The sequence below is a fragment of the Neodiprion pinetum genome, chromosome 2, assembly GCF_021155775.2.
Source record: "Neodiprion pinetum isolate iyNeoPine1 chromosome 2, iyNeoPine1.2, whole genome shotgun sequence".
NCBI lineage: Eukaryota > Metazoa > Arthropoda > Insecta > Hymenoptera > Diprionidae > Neodiprion > Neodiprion pinetum.
Window position 1 is genome coordinate 31,063,133 of NC_060233.1, and position 21,587 is coordinate 31,084,719.

At 39.9% G+C, this 21,587-nt stretch overlaps 2 protein-coding genes across 3 annotated transcripts; one reads left to right on the forward strand and one right to left on the reverse strand.

The window, feature by feature from the left end:
- Positions 1-257: 257 nt before the first annotated feature.
- Positions 258-10,486, reverse strand: LOC124212797 (uncharacterized). Of its 2 annotated transcripts, none has more exons than XM_046613258.2 (8): positions 10,248-10,486; positions 6,740-7,092; positions 6,472-6,600; positions 4,988-6,376; positions 3,404-4,234; positions 1,882-2,050; positions 1,402-1,759; positions 258-1,310 (listed from the first exon to the last, which is right to left on the reverse strand). In XM_046613258.2, exons 2-8 carry the CDS (start codon positions 7,079-7,081, stop codon positions 950-952), a joined length of 3,579 nt encoding a protein of 1,192 aa, XP_046469214.1. In that variant the 5' UTR covers positions 7,082-7,092; positions 10,248-10,486; the 3' UTR covers positions 258-949. The 2 variants fall into 2 exon arrangements, with proteins under 2 accessions (XP_046469214.1, XP_046469211.1); XM_046613255.2 differs by having other exon boundaries at positions 6,472-6,642.
- A 7,826-nt stretch (positions 10,487-18,312) lies between these two features.
- LOC124212804 (uncharacterized) lies at positions 18,313-20,319 on the forward strand. The gene is made up of 4 exons (XM_046613268.2): positions 18,313-18,474; positions 19,025-19,362; positions 19,570-19,677; positions 19,800-20,319. Exons 2-4 carry the CDS (start codon positions 19,031-19,033, stop codon positions 20,080-20,082), a joined length of 723 nt encoding a protein of 240 aa, XP_046469224.1. The 5' UTR covers positions 18,313-18,474; positions 19,025-19,030; the 3' UTR covers positions 20,083-20,319.
- Positions 20,320-21,587: the final 1,268 nt, after the last annotated feature.

Below are 21,587 nucleotides of genomic sequence, written 5' to 3' on the forward strand. Positions count from 1 at the left end.
TATCGTGAAATGTAAAACTGAAACGTTGGAGAAAGACGACATAGTTATTACGCGAGCTAACTGAAGGGAAAAAACCAAATAGGAATGTACGTTCAGAGTTCTCAAGAAGTAATTCATTTGACATTTCAATTCGTTTATCACTTGACAACTTAACAGCTGAAACCAACATTTGAAAACGATAAACGTCCAGAAGAGAAACATTCTAATTACTTTTCAATTCTGAATATTCGTAGTACTAGAAATAATTTTTCGTAAAGTTCTCTTACGACAATAGAAGAAAGTTTCACCAGAAATAAATAAAAATGAGGCTGATTTTTTTAAAAATGGCTTTTATTCGTTTTAATCCGAGAGATTGCAAAGAAATATGCATTACTTGACGCTCCGGGTATTATTCCACCCGAATCTTAGTGATTATTGTATAAAACACAAGAAGAAAACAAATAAAACAATCGTCAAAATGAAAATGAACAAAAGAGCTGACATTAGATAGTACGTAATATAACTATGTTTTAAAATATAATAATAATTCTATATACATAAAAAATAAGTTACAGCTTAAATAACATTGTATAACGCACATTCTTGTCACAAGACGCCAAGTCGTCCATAAGATTGAACATTTTTCGTGTCAGAGTAATTTGAGACAATCGCTTAAATGCAAAGTCAGAACACTGAAACTTGAAAAATTCAAAAAGATAGTGCTCGACGTTCACGTCTGCGTATTCCTTACTTAATTACAAATTGAAGTGAATACCCCCTTTTCTTGAAACTCAATCTTTTGCACGTGTCCTACAAAACTTCCAGTCTCGTTATTTACCTGTGCATAAGTTACTACAAAAGTGAGAGTGATGATTCACGAAACTATTTTCTGAAGTGGTTCTGAAGTTTCTGAACGAACTGAATTATTTCGCGTTTTTAATGTCTAATTATAATACTTGATCGGCGTAATTTAAAACTGGCCCGTAATCTGTCGGATCCAGTCGAGATAGTGCGATACTCTCGTGTAAACCCCGGGGACTCCTGCCTGACCGCATCCAATTCCCCAGGATACGACACCAGCCAACTGCCAGTGACCTTGACGTTCGCAGACCATCGGGCCACCGCCGTCGCCCTTGCAGGCGTCCTTTCCTTCCTCACCTCCAGCACATATGAAACCTGGATGCAAATTGAAGCTGTACCCTAATCTGGTCCTTCGCATCTGGTTCTCGCAGACCGCGTTGCTGAGCACTGGAACGTCGACTTCCTTCAGGATGTTCTGATACTTTCCAGAGTCGCCAAAGGCGTCTTTTCCCCATCCCGTGGTCCAGCACCTGTGCGAAAAGTGAGAAATTAGCGAAATGAACATGCCGAGAGGCTCCTGCAGGACAGACAAGCATCGACGTTCTTCAAACTCGTATGTACCTGGTGCCAGTAAAGTCGTCGTGTCTGTTCGGGAGGCAGGCCGGACTGATGTGCGGATTCCTTTCAAAATCGATATCATGGTCGAGCTTCAGGATTGCGAGGTCATTGTACAGGGTACCGGCGTAGAATTCTGGATGCACTATGACACTGACTATGTCGCGTTCGATGTACGGGAAAAATTCAACGTCATGATTCACGTCCCATTCTCCAAGACGTGCCCTGAGGTCTCGTCCGGCGTGAGTTTTTATGCAATGAGCCGCAGTCAGTATGTGACGGGGACCGATCAGGGTACCACCGCAGACGTAGACGCTCTCGCTAGGGTCTTTCTTGAGGATTGCTACTTGCCAAGGATACTCGCCTGGAAGTTATTTAAAATATTAGACTTTTGCTTTCGCAAACGGATTTTATCTACGTGCAGGCAAAACGCTTCAAGGATTTCCAAGTGTGCAAAGTACTGCAATGTCAACGAATACCAATTACCGAATTCAGAGTCTCCATCAATGTGGGCTGGGGTCTTTATACGACCATTTATACCCTGGCTGTTGCGGACTCCACATTGTCCATACCGACTAGGCCTTCCAGGGTTTATCTGTTGCCGGCGACAGCACACGTGACGCGGTCCGCAGACTGGAGGACGTCCAAATTGTCTCTGTGATTGAAAAAATATTTTGTCAAGTTACATTAAACGAGAAAGCAAAGCAGTTTTTTCAAAAATGGCCAAGCTAAAAAATACTGTATTTTTCCATGAACGGTTTCTAACAGTATTTTTCCCATTATCTTAGATTTTGAGCTTGGTCGTTTTTATAATTAATAACAAGATTGTACCCACATTTTTGAGTTTCAAGTGTCGAGAATTGTTAATCAAAACGCGATTTCTTGTGTACGGATTGGCTGAAAAATTTTACTATGCTATGCAAATATTATGTCTGGGTAAATTCGCATTTTGAATTCCTCGGCTTGTGGCAACTCCAGAGTTAATTTGTAGTAGAAGAAAAGCCAATCAGGTTTCCCGCAACCTTCACAATGCCAGAAGCAATGCTTACAGACTTTCGCTTTGCAGTCGAGCACCGAAAATTTGGAAAATTAAGTAGCTTAGTGTCAGATAACTTTGTATGTACATGTTTCAGTTTTAGTCGAGTACTCCAATTTACGGCAAGTGAGATATACACATATACCAGCATGGTCCTCGACGTGTTTTCAAAATGCATACCTATAATCGTAACGGTAAATCTACAGATAGGAATATTTTTTGCATCTAAGGAAGTGAAAATATTTTTTTTTGATAGATGAACTAATTTCTCAGGTTTGAATCATTACTGTACCAAATTGGTTTGTCAAAAAAGCAACCGGTCTTGTGCTCTAACGCCCATACTGGTATACATGTATATAGTATATAGATTCGTCATGCTTTCTACTTGCTATAAATATATTATGTTAGTACCGCAGTAACAAACGGCGAAAGTCTATTAGCGAGACTAGGTATAAGTTCGATAGTTTTTCCATTACACAAATTAAAACAGTAAGAGAGAGGGCGCGCAATGCATTCAGAAATTAATCGTCTGTATGTACACTAGTTAATAAGTTTCTGCCATAATTCAGATTGATAATGAATTCGTAAAAAGTAAAAGAATTCGCCGGTGTACCAAATTAGTCGATAGTCAGTTTTTAGTAGCGATGTCATTCAGGTATAATAAGACTTTCACTGAGAGAAGAACAAAGAGAAAGAAATATAGTGTGTGTTTGTGCGAAAAAGAAAGAAATATACAGAGATATGGACGAAGAGAAAGTGAAGGAAATATGCATATACTTATACAATGTATATCGAGAGCAAGAGAGATAGCAAAAAGGAACTTGAAAATATTCTCAAGTATATGTAAACTGTTTATAATCATCGTAGCTCTGTGCGCGTGTCTCCGGTCAGGTCTGTCCTCATCGTGGTGTTCGCCGCGGCCATCCTCACAGGCTTTTATTCAGCTCACCGACTAATACTCCCAGCTCTTACCTCCTGAGCCAGTTGTTCGACTTGGTTAACATCGCGTTTTCGCCTTTCCGGGAAAGCTACCCGGCCCCCGCGTTCGTCCCCTTTCTTTTGAGCCTGAACATTCTGCGCTCTCGACGACGATGACGGGTTCCAGTCATTCTCTGCGCTATCGTAACTGCTCTGCAATTTCTCATTGTAAGCCCCGAGGTTCTTCTGAGTATCGTTTGCTCTCAAATTCCTGTAGTAGTCCTCGGCATAATCACCGTATTCACCGGAGTAATCGCTGTCGTAGTCGTTGTCTTCACGGTAATATCCACCAGGGCCTTGGCCATAACCGGGCTGACCATAAGGACCCTCGGAATAATGGGGCTTGTACACGGATTGATGCTGGTAGTGTGGCCTACTGGGATAAGCCGCACCGAAGCCGCCCCCGTGACTCGGGTAGTGGTGACCGAATGGCTTTTCGTAAATAGGGGGCCCTACGGGGTAATGCTGGGGGTAATAATGGCCACCTGGTTTACCGAGGAGGACTTGTTTCTTGTAGGCGAGAAGGTCGCCAAGCTTGTGGACTAGTCCGTGATTCGGGGTGACGTGGAGGTTGACGAACGGCTTGACTACCTTATCACCGTACTCGTCTTTCGTCACTTGAACTGCAACTAAGGGATTCACTGAGACCAGCCCGAGGTTTAGCCCCTGACTTCCGCCCCCGTAACCCGGGTAGGGATTTACTAGCGAATCTCCGCCGTAGGGGTTTATTGGGTAGCCGGCTCCTCCTTGTGGCAGTCCAAAACTGACGCCCCAGGTTGGCTTCAGGTTCAATTTCGAGGTGTCCAGGTCGCCGACGACCAGCCGCTGGAAATATTTTACCCACGTGGTAAAGTTACAACGACCCGGATGCAGAGGGTTAGCACGTTGGTTAGACACTCCTCGCTTTTTACGCCTTTCGCCGCTATTCCAAAACACTAGCCAAACGATACCAACCAACATGATAATCCCGAGTCCTTGCTTACTCGGACTCGATTCAAATGATTCGCATTTTCATTGTGCCGATGGCTGATCGCGTGACCTTGGACGGTGGAATGTACCTTCAACTTGTGCAATGTTCCCGGTTGACTTAAGTTGCTGTACTTTTTTTCCCACTCAGACTGACGAAACAGTAATCTGGTAGGGTGTCAGGTGATGTGATTTGACGTGACCGGGAAACGTGAAGTGGAATCAGGTAGTTTCGTCTGAGGTGTTGATTGGAATTTGAAAGTGGAGTGTAGTTTAGGTCATGAAATTTGAAGTCAGAGTTATTGGAAATGAGCGAAAGTGCATTAATGTTATAGAAAGCGTTAAAAAGCGTTAAAAGCCGTACACCAACTTGCCTCATCCTCGTAATTCTGCGTTATAGAATTATATCTTTACAACCCATGCTCTTACAAATTCGTACCAATTGCCAAGCTTGAGGTATAAACACACTTTGCCTTGTCCGAGTTGACATAGTCACGAACAATCAATGAACCATAATCCTGTATAAAGCATTCATGGGGTTCTCCTGGACTTGGCAAATGGTAATAGACTACAGTTTATGCAAATTATAATATGTATTATTTAGTGCCTTACCCCTTGTGCGTCGGTTTTCTTGACTTTCTCGCCCGCGAGCTCCTTAACGTCTCTCTTGGACCTCTTCGTTTCATCGTTATTGTCAGTCTTCTCGGCATTTGCTTCCAACGCTTTCTTGTTCTCTTCTATCGTGTGCTCAGCCTCTTCCGTGGCGTTTACGCCCTTAGGTACTCGAACAACGCTCATTGTACCATTTCCGTCGGTTAGAACGGCCTCAACGGTTTCTGCCTCGATATTTTTACCAAGATGCCTCGGGTCTATGGCCAGGTAGAGGTCATCCTTTCGTCCGAGCTGATCAACGGCCGGGCACTGCTCGTACGGCACACAAACGCAATCGTCGTAATTGGAAGACGAAAAACCGCTGTCGATTCCACCGTTTGATGACCCAAAACCGTTTCCGGATCCGAAGTTCCCGTTACCGTTAGACCCAAAGTTGTTGCCATTTGACCCGAAACCGTTGCTGGACCCGAAGCCGTTGTACGACGACGACGAACTGGAGTCATATTGACTGTTGCTAAACCCGGAATTGAACTGTTTACCGGTATCGTAATTGTTGGATGAGAATCCCTTATTAATGTTGCCAGTGCTGAAGGTAGGATCTTGTCGCGGCTTTTCGTAGCTCGGGTATCTGTCCGCGTAATTGCTGCTTCCAGAGCCGATCAGGTTGTTGCCAGAGGACGGAGTCTTGATTTTAAACTCTTTTTTGAAACTTTCGAACTCGTTAAAGGAGTTGCCGAATCCCCCGCCATTACCGTAACTTCCACCCCCGTGTCCGTATCCGTAATTGTTAAATCCGTTATTACCAATGGGACCAGGTCCAATGATGGAACTGGGAGTCCCAGACACTACGCCAGGGTTGTTGACCACAACAGTTGGAGCTTTGCCTCCGTTGTTCGCATCTTCACCATGGTGGTAATGGTGATGGACATGTTGCTGCACTCCAGACCCTAAGCCCTGATTAAGAACGAGTTGCTTCTTGTCGATGAACTTGTCTTCGTATTCAAGCCCCCCGTCGAATGAAGCTCCACCCTCGTAGATGGGTTTGGAGTCATAGATTGGTCCCGGCTTCTTGAAGCCTGAGTATGGGCCGCTAAAACTGGGTGGAGGTCCATAGCTCGGTCCTGAGAATGACGGCGGTGGTCCAGAGAAGGATCCAGGTGGTCCATTGAAAGGCCCGGTTGGTCCAGAGTATATCGGTCCCGGAGGGCCAGAACTAAAGCTCGGAGGAACAGGCACTGGCCTTGGTGGTCCGTAGGGACGTTTTACTGGAATTGCGGGAAGAGGCCTTCCAACTGGTTTAATGGTGACAGGTTGTGCGTAAATGATTTCCTGTGGCTGAATGTCTCTGTGGGGTGAGTAATATGGGCGTCTTCCTTCGGGATTGTCACACTGTAAATGAAGAAACAGGTTTTTTATGCACAATTCCAAAAAACGTGGTCATAGGTTGCCAGTTCCACGAGACCAATCATATCATTGACACTTACGTTCATGAGGCCAAGCGAGCACAGCTTTTCCTTGATGTAGGCGCGTGCTACGGTATCATTCCCAAGTTGAAGAGCGCTCTTTACGTTCGGATCTGAGTATACTTCGTCGTAACCTTCCAGATTGCGACCCTGTCGATTCGATACGAGAATATCATCAATGACAGTGTCTACCTGCAAGACAAAGGATTTTTTTTTTTTTTTGCCCAATTAATCTGCATACTTTTTTTAGGACCTCAAAGCAAATGCCTGAACCCAAAACGATCCTTACCAATCGAACCTGCTGTTCAAGAGCCTCAGCCACACCGCTACTATCTTGCTGTACATTGGAGTTATACTGTGGATAGTTCGTAGCGACGTTCTGCAGATCACTCTGCTGTTGTCCTTGCTGGGGGGCATCGGGTGCGTTGAAGGTCACTGGGTGAAAGGCCTCCTCCTGTTCTGTATTCGCTGCGGCAAGCAGGTCTTTACCCGTATCTTGCCACGACCATTGCTGATGGTGTTGTTGTTGGTTTGAAGATGAGGAACTTTGGAGAAACGATGACGTCCCGTATGAAACTTGATCAGCACACAAGCACTGCGCCAGCAGGCTCACCAGTATCACTCGCCACATTGTATATCACTCTGAAACCAAAAACCTACATCAGCTTTCACTGTCGGGTTCACTTCTCGTCGAGCTTAACCTTATCGTTCTCATAAAATCAAGTTCCGTCCATTTAGCTTTACTGAATTACAAATAGTCAATGAAGCATTTCGAATTTCTCCAACGATAAGGCTTGTCAGTGAAGATCATCACTTGTAGATTAAAATTCGGAACTCTTACGAACGTTCCAGCATGCAAACTAGTTTCTCAATTTTCTCGAACCTAGTTGGCTAGAGAACTATTTATTCTGTCACGTGTGTTGGCGTTTCGAAATTCACAGACCATGAATGGATAATCGCGCCAAAAATTTCGCGGACGATTTGCAAGTGAATACATAATAACGTGGTGTTTCGAAACGATGAGCTTTCGCAGGATCCAAAGTGTGTTTACGTATAACATGTATTTCAAAAGTGTGACGAGATTTTTTCTGCAGATATTGGATTCGTGGGCGTGCGTGGGTGGATTCGCGCTACATCCATCGCCTATTCATGTAATCTGTATCTGTTCTTGATTGCCGAAAGTAATTTTACATGGGCTACAGATTCTCGGCATAAACACGCGAAAGTCAACGTTGACTTTCCCTATCTCAACTTTCATCTCATACATATATTTGGCTGTGATCTCATAATATTTAACTAAGGCAAAACACAGTTTCGCCTCTGTACCGAAAGATTTCCATTCGTCATATCACACAACCTACGCAATGGAACATGTCGAAAATCCACTGATTAACACGAATCAGTAATAACTGCAGTAATTTCTCTGCACGGTTGTACGACCAAGCCGACACTCGCCGCGAAAGTGCATCATCTTTCGCCTTTCTCTTCTACCGATTGTTTTTTCAAACAAGTTTCATTCCTGGTCACTGACCCATGCAAGGGTCCTTTGTCAGAAGTTTTCGCGTCAAAGCGGACGAGTTTATAGCCGAGATCGCGGTACCTGTTTCTCAAATTCACATATGATTTATTCACAGTAGTGCAACTCCTTGAAGCATAAAAATTGTACTTCCTCTCTACTAATTGCAGGTTTGGGTTCACTGGCTATATGGCACAGTTTTACTTTAATTCTGAAATTGGAGGTGACAGGACGGGCTGACTTTCAGCTGAATCAGATGTTACCGAAATCAAAGGATTCGCTTCGGGAGAAAGTATGAAGTATGTGCCAAAAGTCGTCAGCCTACATAAATTTCACGCACTATCTACGTGTATAGGAATTACCAATGCCACAATAACTCTGTGTTGTGGCGCCAGCTTGGCAGGATGATTGAATTCGTTTAATTCATTTCGTATAGATACATACAAGCCCATTCGTATCGCACGGAGAAAGTAGTATGGTGATGTAATTCTCGCCAAATTTGACAGGCGATTCGTATCGTTAATCTTGTCGTTAACAATTTAACGGCTCGCTTACGTACACGCGAATCGAGATTCTTTAGGAGCAATAAATCCATTATAATCTCAAAAAGATCGAGAAAACGATGAGAAAAGAATTTAAACGATCAAAAATGAATTTTATATCATCAGTCTTAAGATTTGGTCGAACATTAACCGTACTGTTTTTTTTTTACACCGATTTACTGCAAAAAGTTGTAGGGAAAGTTTGACGGTATTTATTGGATTCCGAAAAGGGACTCTCCTATACACACACGTTTGTCAAACGTGCATAAGAAGTACGTCAGCGATCCTCCCACGTGGTTTTGCGGTTCACTGATTTTAACTTTCTCTTATAAATTAATTATTCACCCTGTATGTTATATTATATCGCGTCTTGGTCTTGACGAGTTACTTGGAAGGTGCTGGCGGGAAAAGCTATTGTATGTTAATGAATCTCAACGCAGTAAAGTTCATTAAACAAGAATAACAATATACTTTTAGTTCATCCATAATAACCTGGATTAGTTCTATCGATAATTTTAATAACAGGCATGTGACTTTTTTCGCTTTTTCATTCCTCGCAGATCATTTCACGATTGTTATTTCTTACATTTTTCATACGATTCCTGAGATTTTCACGAGACGCATTTTCGTCTCGATCAAGGAAGATTACAGCAAAGAACGTTCACGGATCGAAGCCAAATTTAACTGATCGAAATTTATATTTTACTTCAGACAGCAATGTAATTTACTTTAGGGAAACTTTGAAAAAATAAAAACCGGCCAGCTAAACTCAGAGTTTATCTTCCTTTTTTTCACCAGATGAACATTACAAACGGGTCAGCATAGCTTATTTTTTTGCTCCAAATCATCGGAGTAACCATTTTTTCCTCACAGTTTATTTATTAACGCCCATCAAATTTCCAGTTGTAGTTGGTACGTTCCTAACCAATTAATGAGAAAAATATATGGATCTGATAATGCTGCAATTTTTTCTTTAAGAAACACATCTGAATTGCTGACAAAGATAATATAATTACAACATATAAACACTCAAAAGTTTGCCTGGTTACGTACCACAATGAAGTTCAACTAACCGACGTGCTCGTCACAGAAAAAGACGAATTTACATGAGTATATTTACAATTCAAAATTCACCAAAAACTGCTAAAATAGTCTCACAACTGAGCTGCAGCTGGCGCAGTCCAGCTTATTTCCTATGCCATAAACACAAATTAACGGGGCTTGTAAAGTCCTCTTAAACTTGACATAGTTATACAGTTTCGTAACCCACCGAACTCACCGGCTTCTCTGGAACTCAAACTTGGAACGATACTCGTACAGTAGACTACGATATACCAAAATCAACGTACCTTGCACGGTCCCAAATTCCTGGCAAAAACCTTAGCAAATATACTCGGATACTATTGCTTGTTATACTATTGTTCAAATGACTCTAATGTCCGGTAACCGTAGTACAATTCATTGTCATTACACCTGCAGTGTGACTTGTTACATTTGTACATCGGTATTGTAAAATATGAAATTCATTTTAAAAAATCAAGAGAATTACGTTCTGTGATGAAGTGATTACGTTTGAACAATTTGAAAATATTCGGCGACAGAAAAACTGTGAAGTAGAATGTTAAAAAGACGAAAACTGCAAATCGAAGTGAATCAGTGATGTTTGCGTTTGTAAAAGATCCAAATGAAGAAATTGGTGATTGAAAAATTGTTTAAATGTTCTCAAAAAATATTCTCACCTTGGGCGAGGCGTTCCTCGTAACACTCTCACGGACACTGAGCTACTTGTACACCGGAGTAACTCTTATATACGGCTGTAGACCAGAAGCCCACTATGCCGAGCGATACTCCTCGGCTGAATTGTGCATAGACTGAGACGAGTATATGGTCTAAGGACTGAATGACCGCGAACACTTTCTCCCAGGTTTATATGCTATACGTCCTCACTCTGGTTCGAGATATCCTCTCTGACTCTAACTCCGGCACTTCTGTGGTTGACCGAAGTACGCGACAAAGCTTTTATATACTATACACTGGTTCCCATCACGGGGATGCTGGTGCAGCGGGGCAACGGAACCGCGTCCGCGACCACCTCGATTTTCTTCGGCGGTGGGGCTCCAGCCATCCATCGAACGCTGATTGCACCTCGGTGAGTCACCTCAAAGCCCGACGCCTTTCTTCAGCCTGCATCCCCTCTGGAAATTAGAATAAAGAAGGAGAAAAAGTGCCGAGAAAGGCGACAGAGTCTGCATTTATTTATGAATGAACGTAACAGTGATTGCTAAAACTAAGGACTATGTGTACGTAATATCGCAATGATGACAAAACCTAAGTCCGCATTCTTTCATTCTAGTTTCACTGATTCTCAATGGGTGATGCTGTAGTATATTTTCACAAAGGTTTATCCAACTTTGATTACTCCACGAGTAATTTATGACTATATAACGAAGCCGATGATCAGCATAAATTTCGAGGGTTTAAAAGTGATAGTAATTTTGCGATTTTGCCCAATCGAGTTATGTGGTAAATCGCAAGATGATAATAATAATAATTATAACATTAAATCGCATCAAGAAAGAAAGTCGGAATATATGTGTCTATAATGATTTATACGCGTAGTGAGATGCAACATTTGAATCAAAATAATAAACTTCTTTCGGCATATACCAGGTACACTTATACACTTTTGATACAGGCAAACGACGATAAAACAATAGAATGATTTACAACACGCCAAAGGTACTCGACTACGATTTATTTTCCTATCAGAACTCGTGGCGCAGAATCATTGCTGTCAGATGTCGTAATTTTACCAGTTCAGGAAAACTAGGATATACAGAAAAATATAAGAATATCTTATACACAATGTATTAAGAACGGTATCACAAAGGGAAGTATCTTTGAAAAACTGAATCACACTTTATTATAAGAGTTAACTAGGTACATCTCTAATGTACGAATTCTCTAAATTTTCGAGCGAGTTTTCAGCTCTCGGGATTGGATGTAGTTGAAACCAGACTGAAAAAGTGGTTTGCTGGGATCATGGTAAGGACAGTCAAATTTTCAATTATTCTGATTGTTTAAACTACTGGTAAATGAAACTTGGGATTCCATCTAGTTCAATAGTAAAAACGTACTACGAATCCCGTGTAAAAATATGGTCATCTTTCACCGTGAAGTTCCCTCAAATATTATGTGCGCCGCATGCAGAATACCCACCGTGACAGATTAGATGGAGTGCAATGCACTAACCAGGATCTTTGAGCTGGAGTTAGTTGCGCAAGTATCCGTTGACGAAAATAGTACACCTTGCCTAGCTTTACCTAGACTAGACTTATCCATAATTCATTACACAATTAATTTCCATTCATCCAACTGCTTCAAGCTCCTTACCACGTACTTTGGTTATACCCGTAGTTACTCATGTTTGATGGTGGGGCGTCTGATCTTAATATCTCATCTACAGGAGCCCGAATGCCAATACGCCATTCCGGACCTAAGGTTGTTTCAAAATATGTACTGCCAAGGAGGGCAGACGCAAACTCCGAGAACCAACCGTTTGATGTTGTGATATCTGACCGCTAGAATCTGAATTTCATAATTGCATATTTCCAGAAGTGTTTTGATTAACTTCTCAATCCTCATCGCGAAGGTTCTGCGTGGATATACGTAAATCCAACACTCATATTCGTTCTGCAAAGACGAAACTCGAACAAAGGTGATACATGGTTTGAAGGGCCTGTGTCGCAATGCGTTTCCAGTAAAGCTTGATGCGCACACTGAATCAACATAAGTTCCGGTTCTTTACAGAGTTAAGTGATCATACAAGAGTATTCCAGGCGAAGAAGTGCCTAAGTTTAAGGTTTGAGGTCATCAACTTCACCAGCCGTGAATTACGGAACGATAATCTATCATAAAACCAGTTCCTGAAGCATTGCGAGCCACTCATTTTCTCATGTAGAAATTCAGATGGAAAAGATTTTTTCTTTCATATTTTATTGCGATAACAGCATATGATACAGGTATGATATTATGGAGAAGTGTGAATTTGTGCAGCTTCGCAATATCCGCCGAAAAAGTGTCAGTCAACAATCAATATTGTAATATCTACTGGCGGTCATCTCACCGTCTCTCCATCAATCCCCAACCTGTCGAACACAATTATAGTGATTGGTATGTGCAGAGGATCCTATTCGCAGAAAAGGAAAGTTCGAATGAAGAAATGATGCAGTGTACAAATATATTCAATGACCCGGTGAAATAATCGCGTAATGTATACATTGTCTTGGATTTTCAAGTCCTGGTTCGCGGTATGATAGATGGAATTAATTAGCCGTGACATATTTCGACATCATTCGATTGCGATCGTAGTAGAACGAAATTGAGCGAGACGGTTAAGGATTATAATCGCTGGAGTTCGGGACTCGTGATTGCAGCCCGAGTCTTCTTGGGTAGGTTTAACGAGTTTTCTCGCATCCGGAGGAAGCGTGACTCGTGAACTGCGTATCCTTCCCCTTGTCTTCGTCCCGCTGGCTGCACTTTCTTTTCCTCTCCTCAACCTCGTACCCATCTCTACCTCAGCCATCTTCCACATCCGCAACCTTGACATCATACCGACTCAATCGTAAAGGCACGGGCCCAAGAGCTGGACACGAATACTCACATGCCTTGGTATATGAACGTTCACTGCGCGCATACATAGGTCTCACAACTGACGATAAATGTGATCTTTTTGCGACTCGGAATTTTGCAAAAAAAATATTGTACACATTTTGGTAAAATACTGTTACGCATCCTGCTTCATATTGTCATGCAATGTAGCATGAACTCAAGTCCCTCTCGGTTGTTGTACGCCGTAGGAACCTACCTTGTGCAGCATTTCGGCTGACCGGTTCCGGGAGAAAGTGATCTAGGCACTGAAGGATGTGCTGACGAAGTTACTTACGACCGGTTTACCACTCCGTAACATTATCTCAAACGCGTAACCGTGCAATGCTCTGTATATAGTGCAGAAAAACGATCAGACGTACGCACAATGTTACGTAGGTATGTACGTATAATATGCATTTTGGTATCTTATATGTATATAGGACTTTAATACACGTCCTTCACTGTTACTTTTTTTTTCAATCATTCAATCACCAAAAAATCTATTGTACGGAAGACTGCTTTTGTAAGATTAACTATGGAATCTGAGTATCATCCCTCATCACTCTAGACTCGGATTTACCTAAATTATAAAATTTTTCAATTGCTTTAGTGTTGAATAATTTTCGCGATTTTTGAGCTTTGACGAATTGTATTGAACTTCTTGTTGGGAAACACATTCAAAAGTTCGAGAACAACGTTTAAATCCGAAGTATTTGTACGTATGTCTTCTTAGTATGAAAATCATTGTCCCTGCAGCTTCTTTACAATAATTAATAAATAAATGAATATTACTTTGGCGAAGCAAGAAAATAAAAAATTTGACCCCAACTGGCATAGACATCTGACATGCATCTATAAATTGTAGTGTATGCATCATCGATACCGAAATAAACGTGATTCGAAAAATTACAACTCTGCACATCACGTTAGGTTGAAATAGTAGTTTAATTGATCATAAATCAGGTTTCTCATTTTTCTTCCATAAAAATCGTTACACCAGTACAGTATATTTGGACGTTATCCAAAAGTGTTATACTTTTCTGAACAGCAATAGGAACTTTTCTGAAGAGTAGAATGGAAATTGATAACATTCTGTAAACATTCTGTCAATTGGATTATACGGGATGATCAGAAATTTTCAAAATTACTTTAGATGGACTAATTTTTAACGACAGATGTTCTCTCACAAGTATGAATGAAAGGTATTGCAGGCAAAAATGAAATCAAGTTGGTCATTTAACCAGGATGAAAAATGACAAATTCTTCATGCGTGCAAAATTTTTGCGACCTGGTTCGTGTGATGGGCATAAATGCGTGGGGTGCGTGTTCTAGGTAACGGTGCGTTGCAGCGCTGAATTATGATTACTGATCATATTATAGTGATTGCGTAACGGGTATTTCCTTGGTATTGCGATTGCACCTGCAAAGACTATTTTGCAAGGCGGAATTTCCCAGCATTTCTGAGCCGAGATCGGTTTGTCTTGACCCGATTTTTAACCGGTACAAGAAGTTCGCGTTAGACGTTGTTCTAATTGGCAGAAGTGGATGCTCACTGTTTCTTAGTATCAACTTTATAGCTGTAAAGGTAATTTGGTTACGTATTTCCTTGCGAAATCTATGGTGACTTATTACACGTGATCCACCCACGAGGCCGAGAGACGGACATATACGTGCAAATCATGGACGTGATACGTAAAATATAATTGTGTCATGTGAAAAATTGTTGAGAAATATAGCTATTGAAAAAATACATTACTGAAGTTCTTGATTCTTAATTATATACGCCGAGTGCTGAATTGACTGTTGTGAGATGAGATGTATGTATAATGATCATGGCAAAGTAATACGGCGTCGAAAACTCTTATCAGCTGATCATTTTACGCAAATCACCAAAAGCGCCGTACAAGCTGTTAGATTTTTGTTTTATAGGATTGAATAATTATTTTTTCTTTCAATATGGAAAAGAAGAACGTTGATTTACTATTTTTATAATTATTAAATATAGAATTTTATTTGAGTAATTTATATTGTCTGCAACTAATTAATTAATTAAAATTAATTTGTCACTGCTTATAGGCATATGTATCTTAGGAATTACGTAAGATTTCACACTGTCCAAGCGATGCTTCATTGCAAGACGACCATTCCGGACTCTGGTACAACACGTTCGTTCAGGTGCTAGCCGCCTGTTTACATACACGCGACGGGCATGCTAAGCGTTCTAACTATAGTCGAGAAAGTCTTGGACGGTTTCACTTTCCCTCTCGGATAGTATGAGTAACCCGCTGCATGTTGCAGCATTCGTTTAACAGCCTGCAGTCAGTAGTGTAACGTCTTCGAATTTTCCATTTCCTATGATTTGGTTTTTATTCTTACCCAACTTTTTCTACTTATCAGTAATCAGGGATCGTACATTTTTTAACCTCAGCTATCAAGCTATAATAAACCATTACGAAAATAAAAGATTGTAAATAAATACAATAAAGAAACAGCAAATTATTTTTCAAAAGAATAATTTTTCCGGGTGGAATTTTTCAATGAATATAGTTCTCCTTTTACCTTCTACCTAGTGTACCTGAGTATAAGTGCTCGGAGAGAAAATCTCAAGCTAATTAACAATCATAACGATGTATCGAGGGTACTCCTACGCAATTTCAATGAAAATGGCAAAACAACAAGACGATCTTACTTTTGCATTTCGCATGGTCCGGATAGGTTTCACCAGTTATGTTACTCCTCATATATCTACACATACATATAAATTATATGTAATGTATAGACATACGAGTCATAATATTTATGTGCACATAACTACTGTGAAAACCTTGGCTCATTTACTATACTGACTTGCTGTAAATACGACAATGTTTATTCTTCTCTGTTCGGTATATGATTATGACAAACTTGACATAGTTTATTAATATGTATGTGTATAAGTATATACAATATCTATAATACCTGAATGCACACGCAAGTGTTTTGGAACAAAATGATTTTTTATTTGTTATGTAGCCTTTAAGACTTCCTTCCAACTCTAAGTGTTACTCCGAATAATTTTAATTCAATTTTATATCTAATTCATATGTTAGATGCATTTCAATTTTAATGATCGCGGGATGGATTATGCTTATTATACGTGTGATAAATGGTAAGCAGTAAACTACTTTCAGAATAAAAGGATAATCAATTACTGAAAAGCGAAAAATGTAATCATTACTATGTACGCAGACGAACAATAATAAATGATGTTCCTTTTTAGAAACTAAATGAATAATAAATATCTCTCTTGCATCTCCTAACTCTGTAACGTACGCGCCCACCATCCGTCGGCCTACCTCCTAGTATTCTTATGGGTAGTGACATCGCATTATAATACTTCTCTCCATTTATAATCCTCGTGAAGAATAGTGATATAGAGGTCAAACCATGAATACGCCACTCAGTAAATATGGGGTTTCCTGATAGAGAATCAAAGAGTAAAAAAAAAAAGAAAATATGTATAGGGTGCTACTGCTGGATGCTACCATTCTATCACATACGGTGCTTACGGATCCCTTTCGCTACATCACAATCATTCGCCTGATCTTGCGAGCGACAGCAATTCCGTAAATATCGACCTCAGTGTGCGCAGTCACTTTGCGCAGATCGCTCCAACCGATCAAAACTTGTTCGTTAGTGGCTAGTTTCCCGCAACGTCATTCGCTTTCATGCAGCGCAGGCAGAGGTACCAACTTTTACGCTCCGAAACCTAGATTGCATTGTTTAAGCAGGTTGTTCAGTGTTGATACCACACTTACCATCAGCTTATTACGAAAATCGCCAACGTGTCACCCAAAGTAAAGTAAGTTACCAGAATTAGAACAGCTTGCAAACATTGAAGAGGAGTTTTCGTGCCTCGCTATAATTGTTGCGTGCAAGTTGGCTTCGATAAAGTTATCACTCCGCATGTGGCGAAGTTTTTGTTTTCTACTCACTCGTTGTTGAGAGATTTGTTATTGCAAGTCTACTACCTGGAGGAAGTAAAAATATTTATTTTGATGATCGGTTGAAAATTTGAGGTCGTATAATTTTAAACAGCTTCTGTCACCACCTAATTAAAATCAACCTTATTGAAAACAAAAAAAAAAATTATATATATATAAAAATTTATATCCACATCCATGTTAATACAAAGGAAGAATTGTTCAGTTAAAGTCAGAAAATAAAAATACTTTTGTTGTGTTAGCTATATACGCGGTACCAAAAGTTTCTAGGATTAGCCACTGGAGTCGGGCGCTACAGTCGGGCAGAAACGAAGCGAGCTGGGGGTAGCGCGCTGGGCTTCAGATTTTTCATTCGAGCTCTAGACATGGTGACGACCAGAAGTGCTCGAGACAGTTAAGTAGATTTCGGTTTCCAACTAACAACAATACGAGGGGGGTGTTAGGATAAGATTGAAAGATTTCTGCGACTGTAACAACTGCTCTCCATCCTATGAACCCGTTGAATCGATGACGCAAGAGGTCCTTGGTGACCTGACTCCGGAACGGAGGCTGTAGTGTCCCGGTAGTGTCCGGGACAGCTTTCGATTTTTTTTTTGGTGTCCAATAACCTTGGCGTTACATCAAGTCGCGTATAAATGGGACTTTTTTAAGTAGTGTCATAAAATTGGGAATTACGACAAAATGAATCACAATAAAGACGCTGTCGCTATTCACGGATTCTCATGTATTCAAGTCGTTATGGTATTCAAATGGAAACGTATAGAACGTGAATTATTTAAATCATGTCATTCGTTGCAAGTGAACTTTTGTCCAGAAAAAATCAAATAGAAATGGATACAGCATAAATTAGATCGAATTGAAACTGCGTTAAAGTTCAAATACAAAAAAATTGGAAGAAACAGATTACATCACAGGCATTCCTTCCCAAAAATTAAATAACTAATCTCGTTTATTTTCGCATCATACAAGCAGTTTTCTTGTAAATTTTTTATCGGTGGACCTCAAAGCGAATCTGTTTTGATGTGTTTTAATCTCTTTTTATTTACAAGGGCGTGAGACGGTATAGTAGGACTGTAGGAAGGTAATTTCCGTCGGCCAGTAGGAGGCGCGGCGGCTTGGTCATGACGTCACGATTTATTGGTTGGATTTTCGTCAGGCAGATCCTCCTTCGTTACCTCTCCGTAGTCCATGGAATTAAGCGCTGCTGTATGGTCATGTGGAGAGCATGTGAAGAGACGACAAATTATACACGTGTTTCCGATATCGGCGTTTTTCGATCTACTGATTTAACCATTAACTCGAGCAATATTTAATTGATTGATCTTTAGTTGGGGTAAGTAGTACATTCCCTCCTCGACCGTTTCTTAGATGCAAAGTAGCGAAAATTGCAAAATGTGAATGCGACAACTTAATAAATATGGTTTATGTCTTTCTGAAAGTAACCGTTGCTTGTTTACGTTCACACATGTTTACTGGAGATTGCTAGAAAACTGTATTCGATTTCACAAAATAAAGAATTTGCATGCCTTCAAATGAATTAGAAAAATCCTAATCAATCATAAACTCTACAGGAACTGCATTAATCATTTGACTCGTAAAAAACTGTTAAACTATAAATGCGCGACAAAAAAAAATTACAACCACAAAAACGTACAATAGATATAAAATTTCTAATAATTTTGTGTATAAAGCTGTTGAGCACAAACTCTAATTGCCCCAAAGTTTTGTTTTTGTTGTGATGTGGATCAAATGTGGCTTGGAAAGAAATCGAAATTTTCTCGAGACAAATTTATAGCTAGACTAAAAGAAACAAAACAGTTCACCAGTCAATTTTACTCTGGATGTACTTCACGATAATCATTATCTGTTTCATTCAATTTCAGGACAACATGTACAGAGTCAGAGACTTTACAGAGGAGCGTTCCAGGACGTTGTACGTCCGTCTTCCGCACACGATCCGCAACACAAAAGAAGTGCATGCTCTTTTCGAAGGGGATGCAAAAGTCAAGCTACCAAGACAGTCGTCAAGATCGTGTCACGTGATATTTCCAACCGTAGAAGAGAAGATAAAAGCCTTGAAGCATGTCAAGAAAAAGACAGTAGATGGTAAACGCGTTATCGCCTTCAATCCTAAGACAAAACCAATGGAAAATAAACCCAGCAGGAAGAAGATTAAAGTTCCACAGCCCAAGCCGCCGCTTATACCCGAAATAACGCAGACGTATGCAGCATTTTGAAATTAGTTTTTCATTACTGGTTTAAAAGATTCAACTGACATGCGAAGTTTTAGCAAAACTCGTATGTTGTTTCGATGTTGCATATAAAATATGACGATGTATGGTACTGGTTGAATCTCATGCCATTGACATATTTTAAATGAACAATTATTAATGAATCATATCTGAATAACTTTTCATTTCAATCGTAGCTTGTTTGTGTCCAACATAAATGCTAAGACGAAAGTAGAAGACCTGAAGATAGCATTTCCGGGTTGCACATCTGTTGGTATGCTGGCATTGAATTCAAGTGGTCTCAGGTCAGCATAGAATAAAATTTCGTAAAAAACTACAGGCAATAAGTATCTAACAGTTGAATGTCCCAAAGTTGATAGTTGTGTATCACTCCAACGGCAAATAATGAATCTGTACGTGATTTCAGGTCTGCGTTCGTTAAAATGGATAGCTTAGAGTCTGCTAGGCAATATTTGAAAAAGCAGAAGGATTGGCCACTTGTTCATGGCAATACACTATTCCTCCGTGCTGACAATAGAGCGTCAAAGACGGGAAAACGGGGGACTAGAGGCAAGAAGCTTAGTATCCACGACAAAGATGGCAAACAAAATGAAAATAAATTTGAAAATCTTGACCAAACGAACAAAAGCAACAATAAATTGAAACAGAATATCAAGCCTGAACTTAATTCTGTTTCTGAATCGGAATAGGAATCTAACAATGAGATTGAGTCCAAACCTGATTTCCAGTCTAAATCGCATTCTGAGTATGAGGGTGAGCTTGAAACTAAACCCGAAAAGGAATAACAACTGCAAATTGCGTTTCGATCTCGTTATAATAAATATTTTCGTCTCCTCTGAATTATCCATTGTTCTCTTTACAATTTGAATAGTCTAATGTCAATTACGCATAAGTGAAACAATTTAAATATATATTTATCTTTCGTACTTGCTGATACTTATTATTTAACTTTCCGTGATGATATATTTCGTCATTAGGAAAAATGCGGTAAGTTTTTTTAATGAGCTGTAAAACGAGCTACTTCTTAATTACTAAATTTACAATTTTATTTATCAATTCCAAATTAGTAAAACTCAAGAGGAAACAGAGTTAAAACATCTTACAAATTGTTACGAATTTCTTTGCAACCCTGTTTCAGTTTTATCTGATATCATATGTGGTAACTTTTGAAAGAACGAATTGGGATTAAAGGGTTGGCACGCTTTGTGGAAACCGGGAAAAGTCTGGGAATTTTATCATTTTTCTTGAAAACAATACATTTTTCAATATTTTGTTGATATTGATAAAATTTTCCGCAGACTGGAGTGAATTAACAGAAAATTTTTATCGGAAATAGTTTATATTTTTCATTGAACAGTTTGAATTTAGCAAGTAGAATATTTGTTTCTAACATTTATGACGTCATCCTAGTGTAGTTTTAAACGCGCTGTATCTGTGTTAAATTTGTTTAAATGAAGAAATAGGAATATTATCTATCTGGAACACGTAAATTCTACGACTAGAAAATCTGGCAAAGTCGAGCTATTTTGTAACGAAATAATAGTGGCAATCCTGGATTAGAAATACTGCATGATATTGCTCCATGAGGGCAGTGTAGAGCCCATCACGGTACTAGCACTATTTCATAACATGCAGTTCACCGCGCGACTTCAACGAGCAGTCTGACCGCAATCCCTTGTATTGTACACATTCCGATTTTTGGGATCTTTATGGTGATTGCGGAATTGAAGATTACCCACAGGCTATTTTCAAACGGTATCGTGGAAATGAATTGTGAGTAAAAGCCAACCTTAGCTATTCGTAGGTGTCTTTAAGAACCAAACACAAGTGCTCGGGATAAATTTCCGTTGTGTTTTATAACAAAGATTAAACATTGTTTACTGGGCAAGTGGGATCTAAATTGTACTTATCATGCACAGTTGATCTCTTATCGTGATATTTATACGATGTCACGTGGTTATAAACTGCGTCACATCTCTTTTCTTGATCACGGTCTATGTAAGACCGTGTTCTTGATCGACAGTCAATCCATTTCCACCTGTCAAATATATCGCATACCTTGGAGGTACATACATGCACAATTTAAAAATGTATATTAATGAAAGAATATCGACAATAAGTTCACGTAGTCCCAACATTTAATCATGATAAAATGACGAATACGACCAATCTTCTATAACACGATTCACGAGAC

Bases quoted from the DNA above. Each gene is read 5' to 3' on its own strand.
- LOC124212797 (XM_046613255.2), bottom strand. From the start codon at position 7,081: ATGTGGCGAGTGATACTGGTGAGCCTGCTGGCGCAGTGCTTGTGTGCT. The intron at 6,643-6,739 runs GTAAGGATCGTT...TTTGTCTTGCAG, and splicing joins TTGAACAGCAGGTTCGATTG to GTAGACACTGTCATTGATGA. The intron at 4,235-4,987 runs GTAAGGCACTAA...AAATATTTCCAG, and splicing joins AGAAAACCGACGCACAAGGG to CGGCTGGTCGTCGGCGACCT.
- LOC124212804 (XM_046613268.2), top strand. From the start codon at position 19,031: ATGTACAGAGTCAGAGACTTTACAGAGGAGCGTTCCAGGACGTTGTAC. The intron at 19,363-19,569 runs GTATGCAGCATT...TTTCAATCGTAG, and splicing joins ATACCCGAAATAACGCAGAC to CTTGTTTGTGTCCAACATAA. The intron at 19,678-19,799 runs GTCAGCATAGAA...ACGTGATTTCAG, and splicing joins TTGAATTCAAGTGGTCTCAG to GTCTGCGTTCGTTAAAATGG.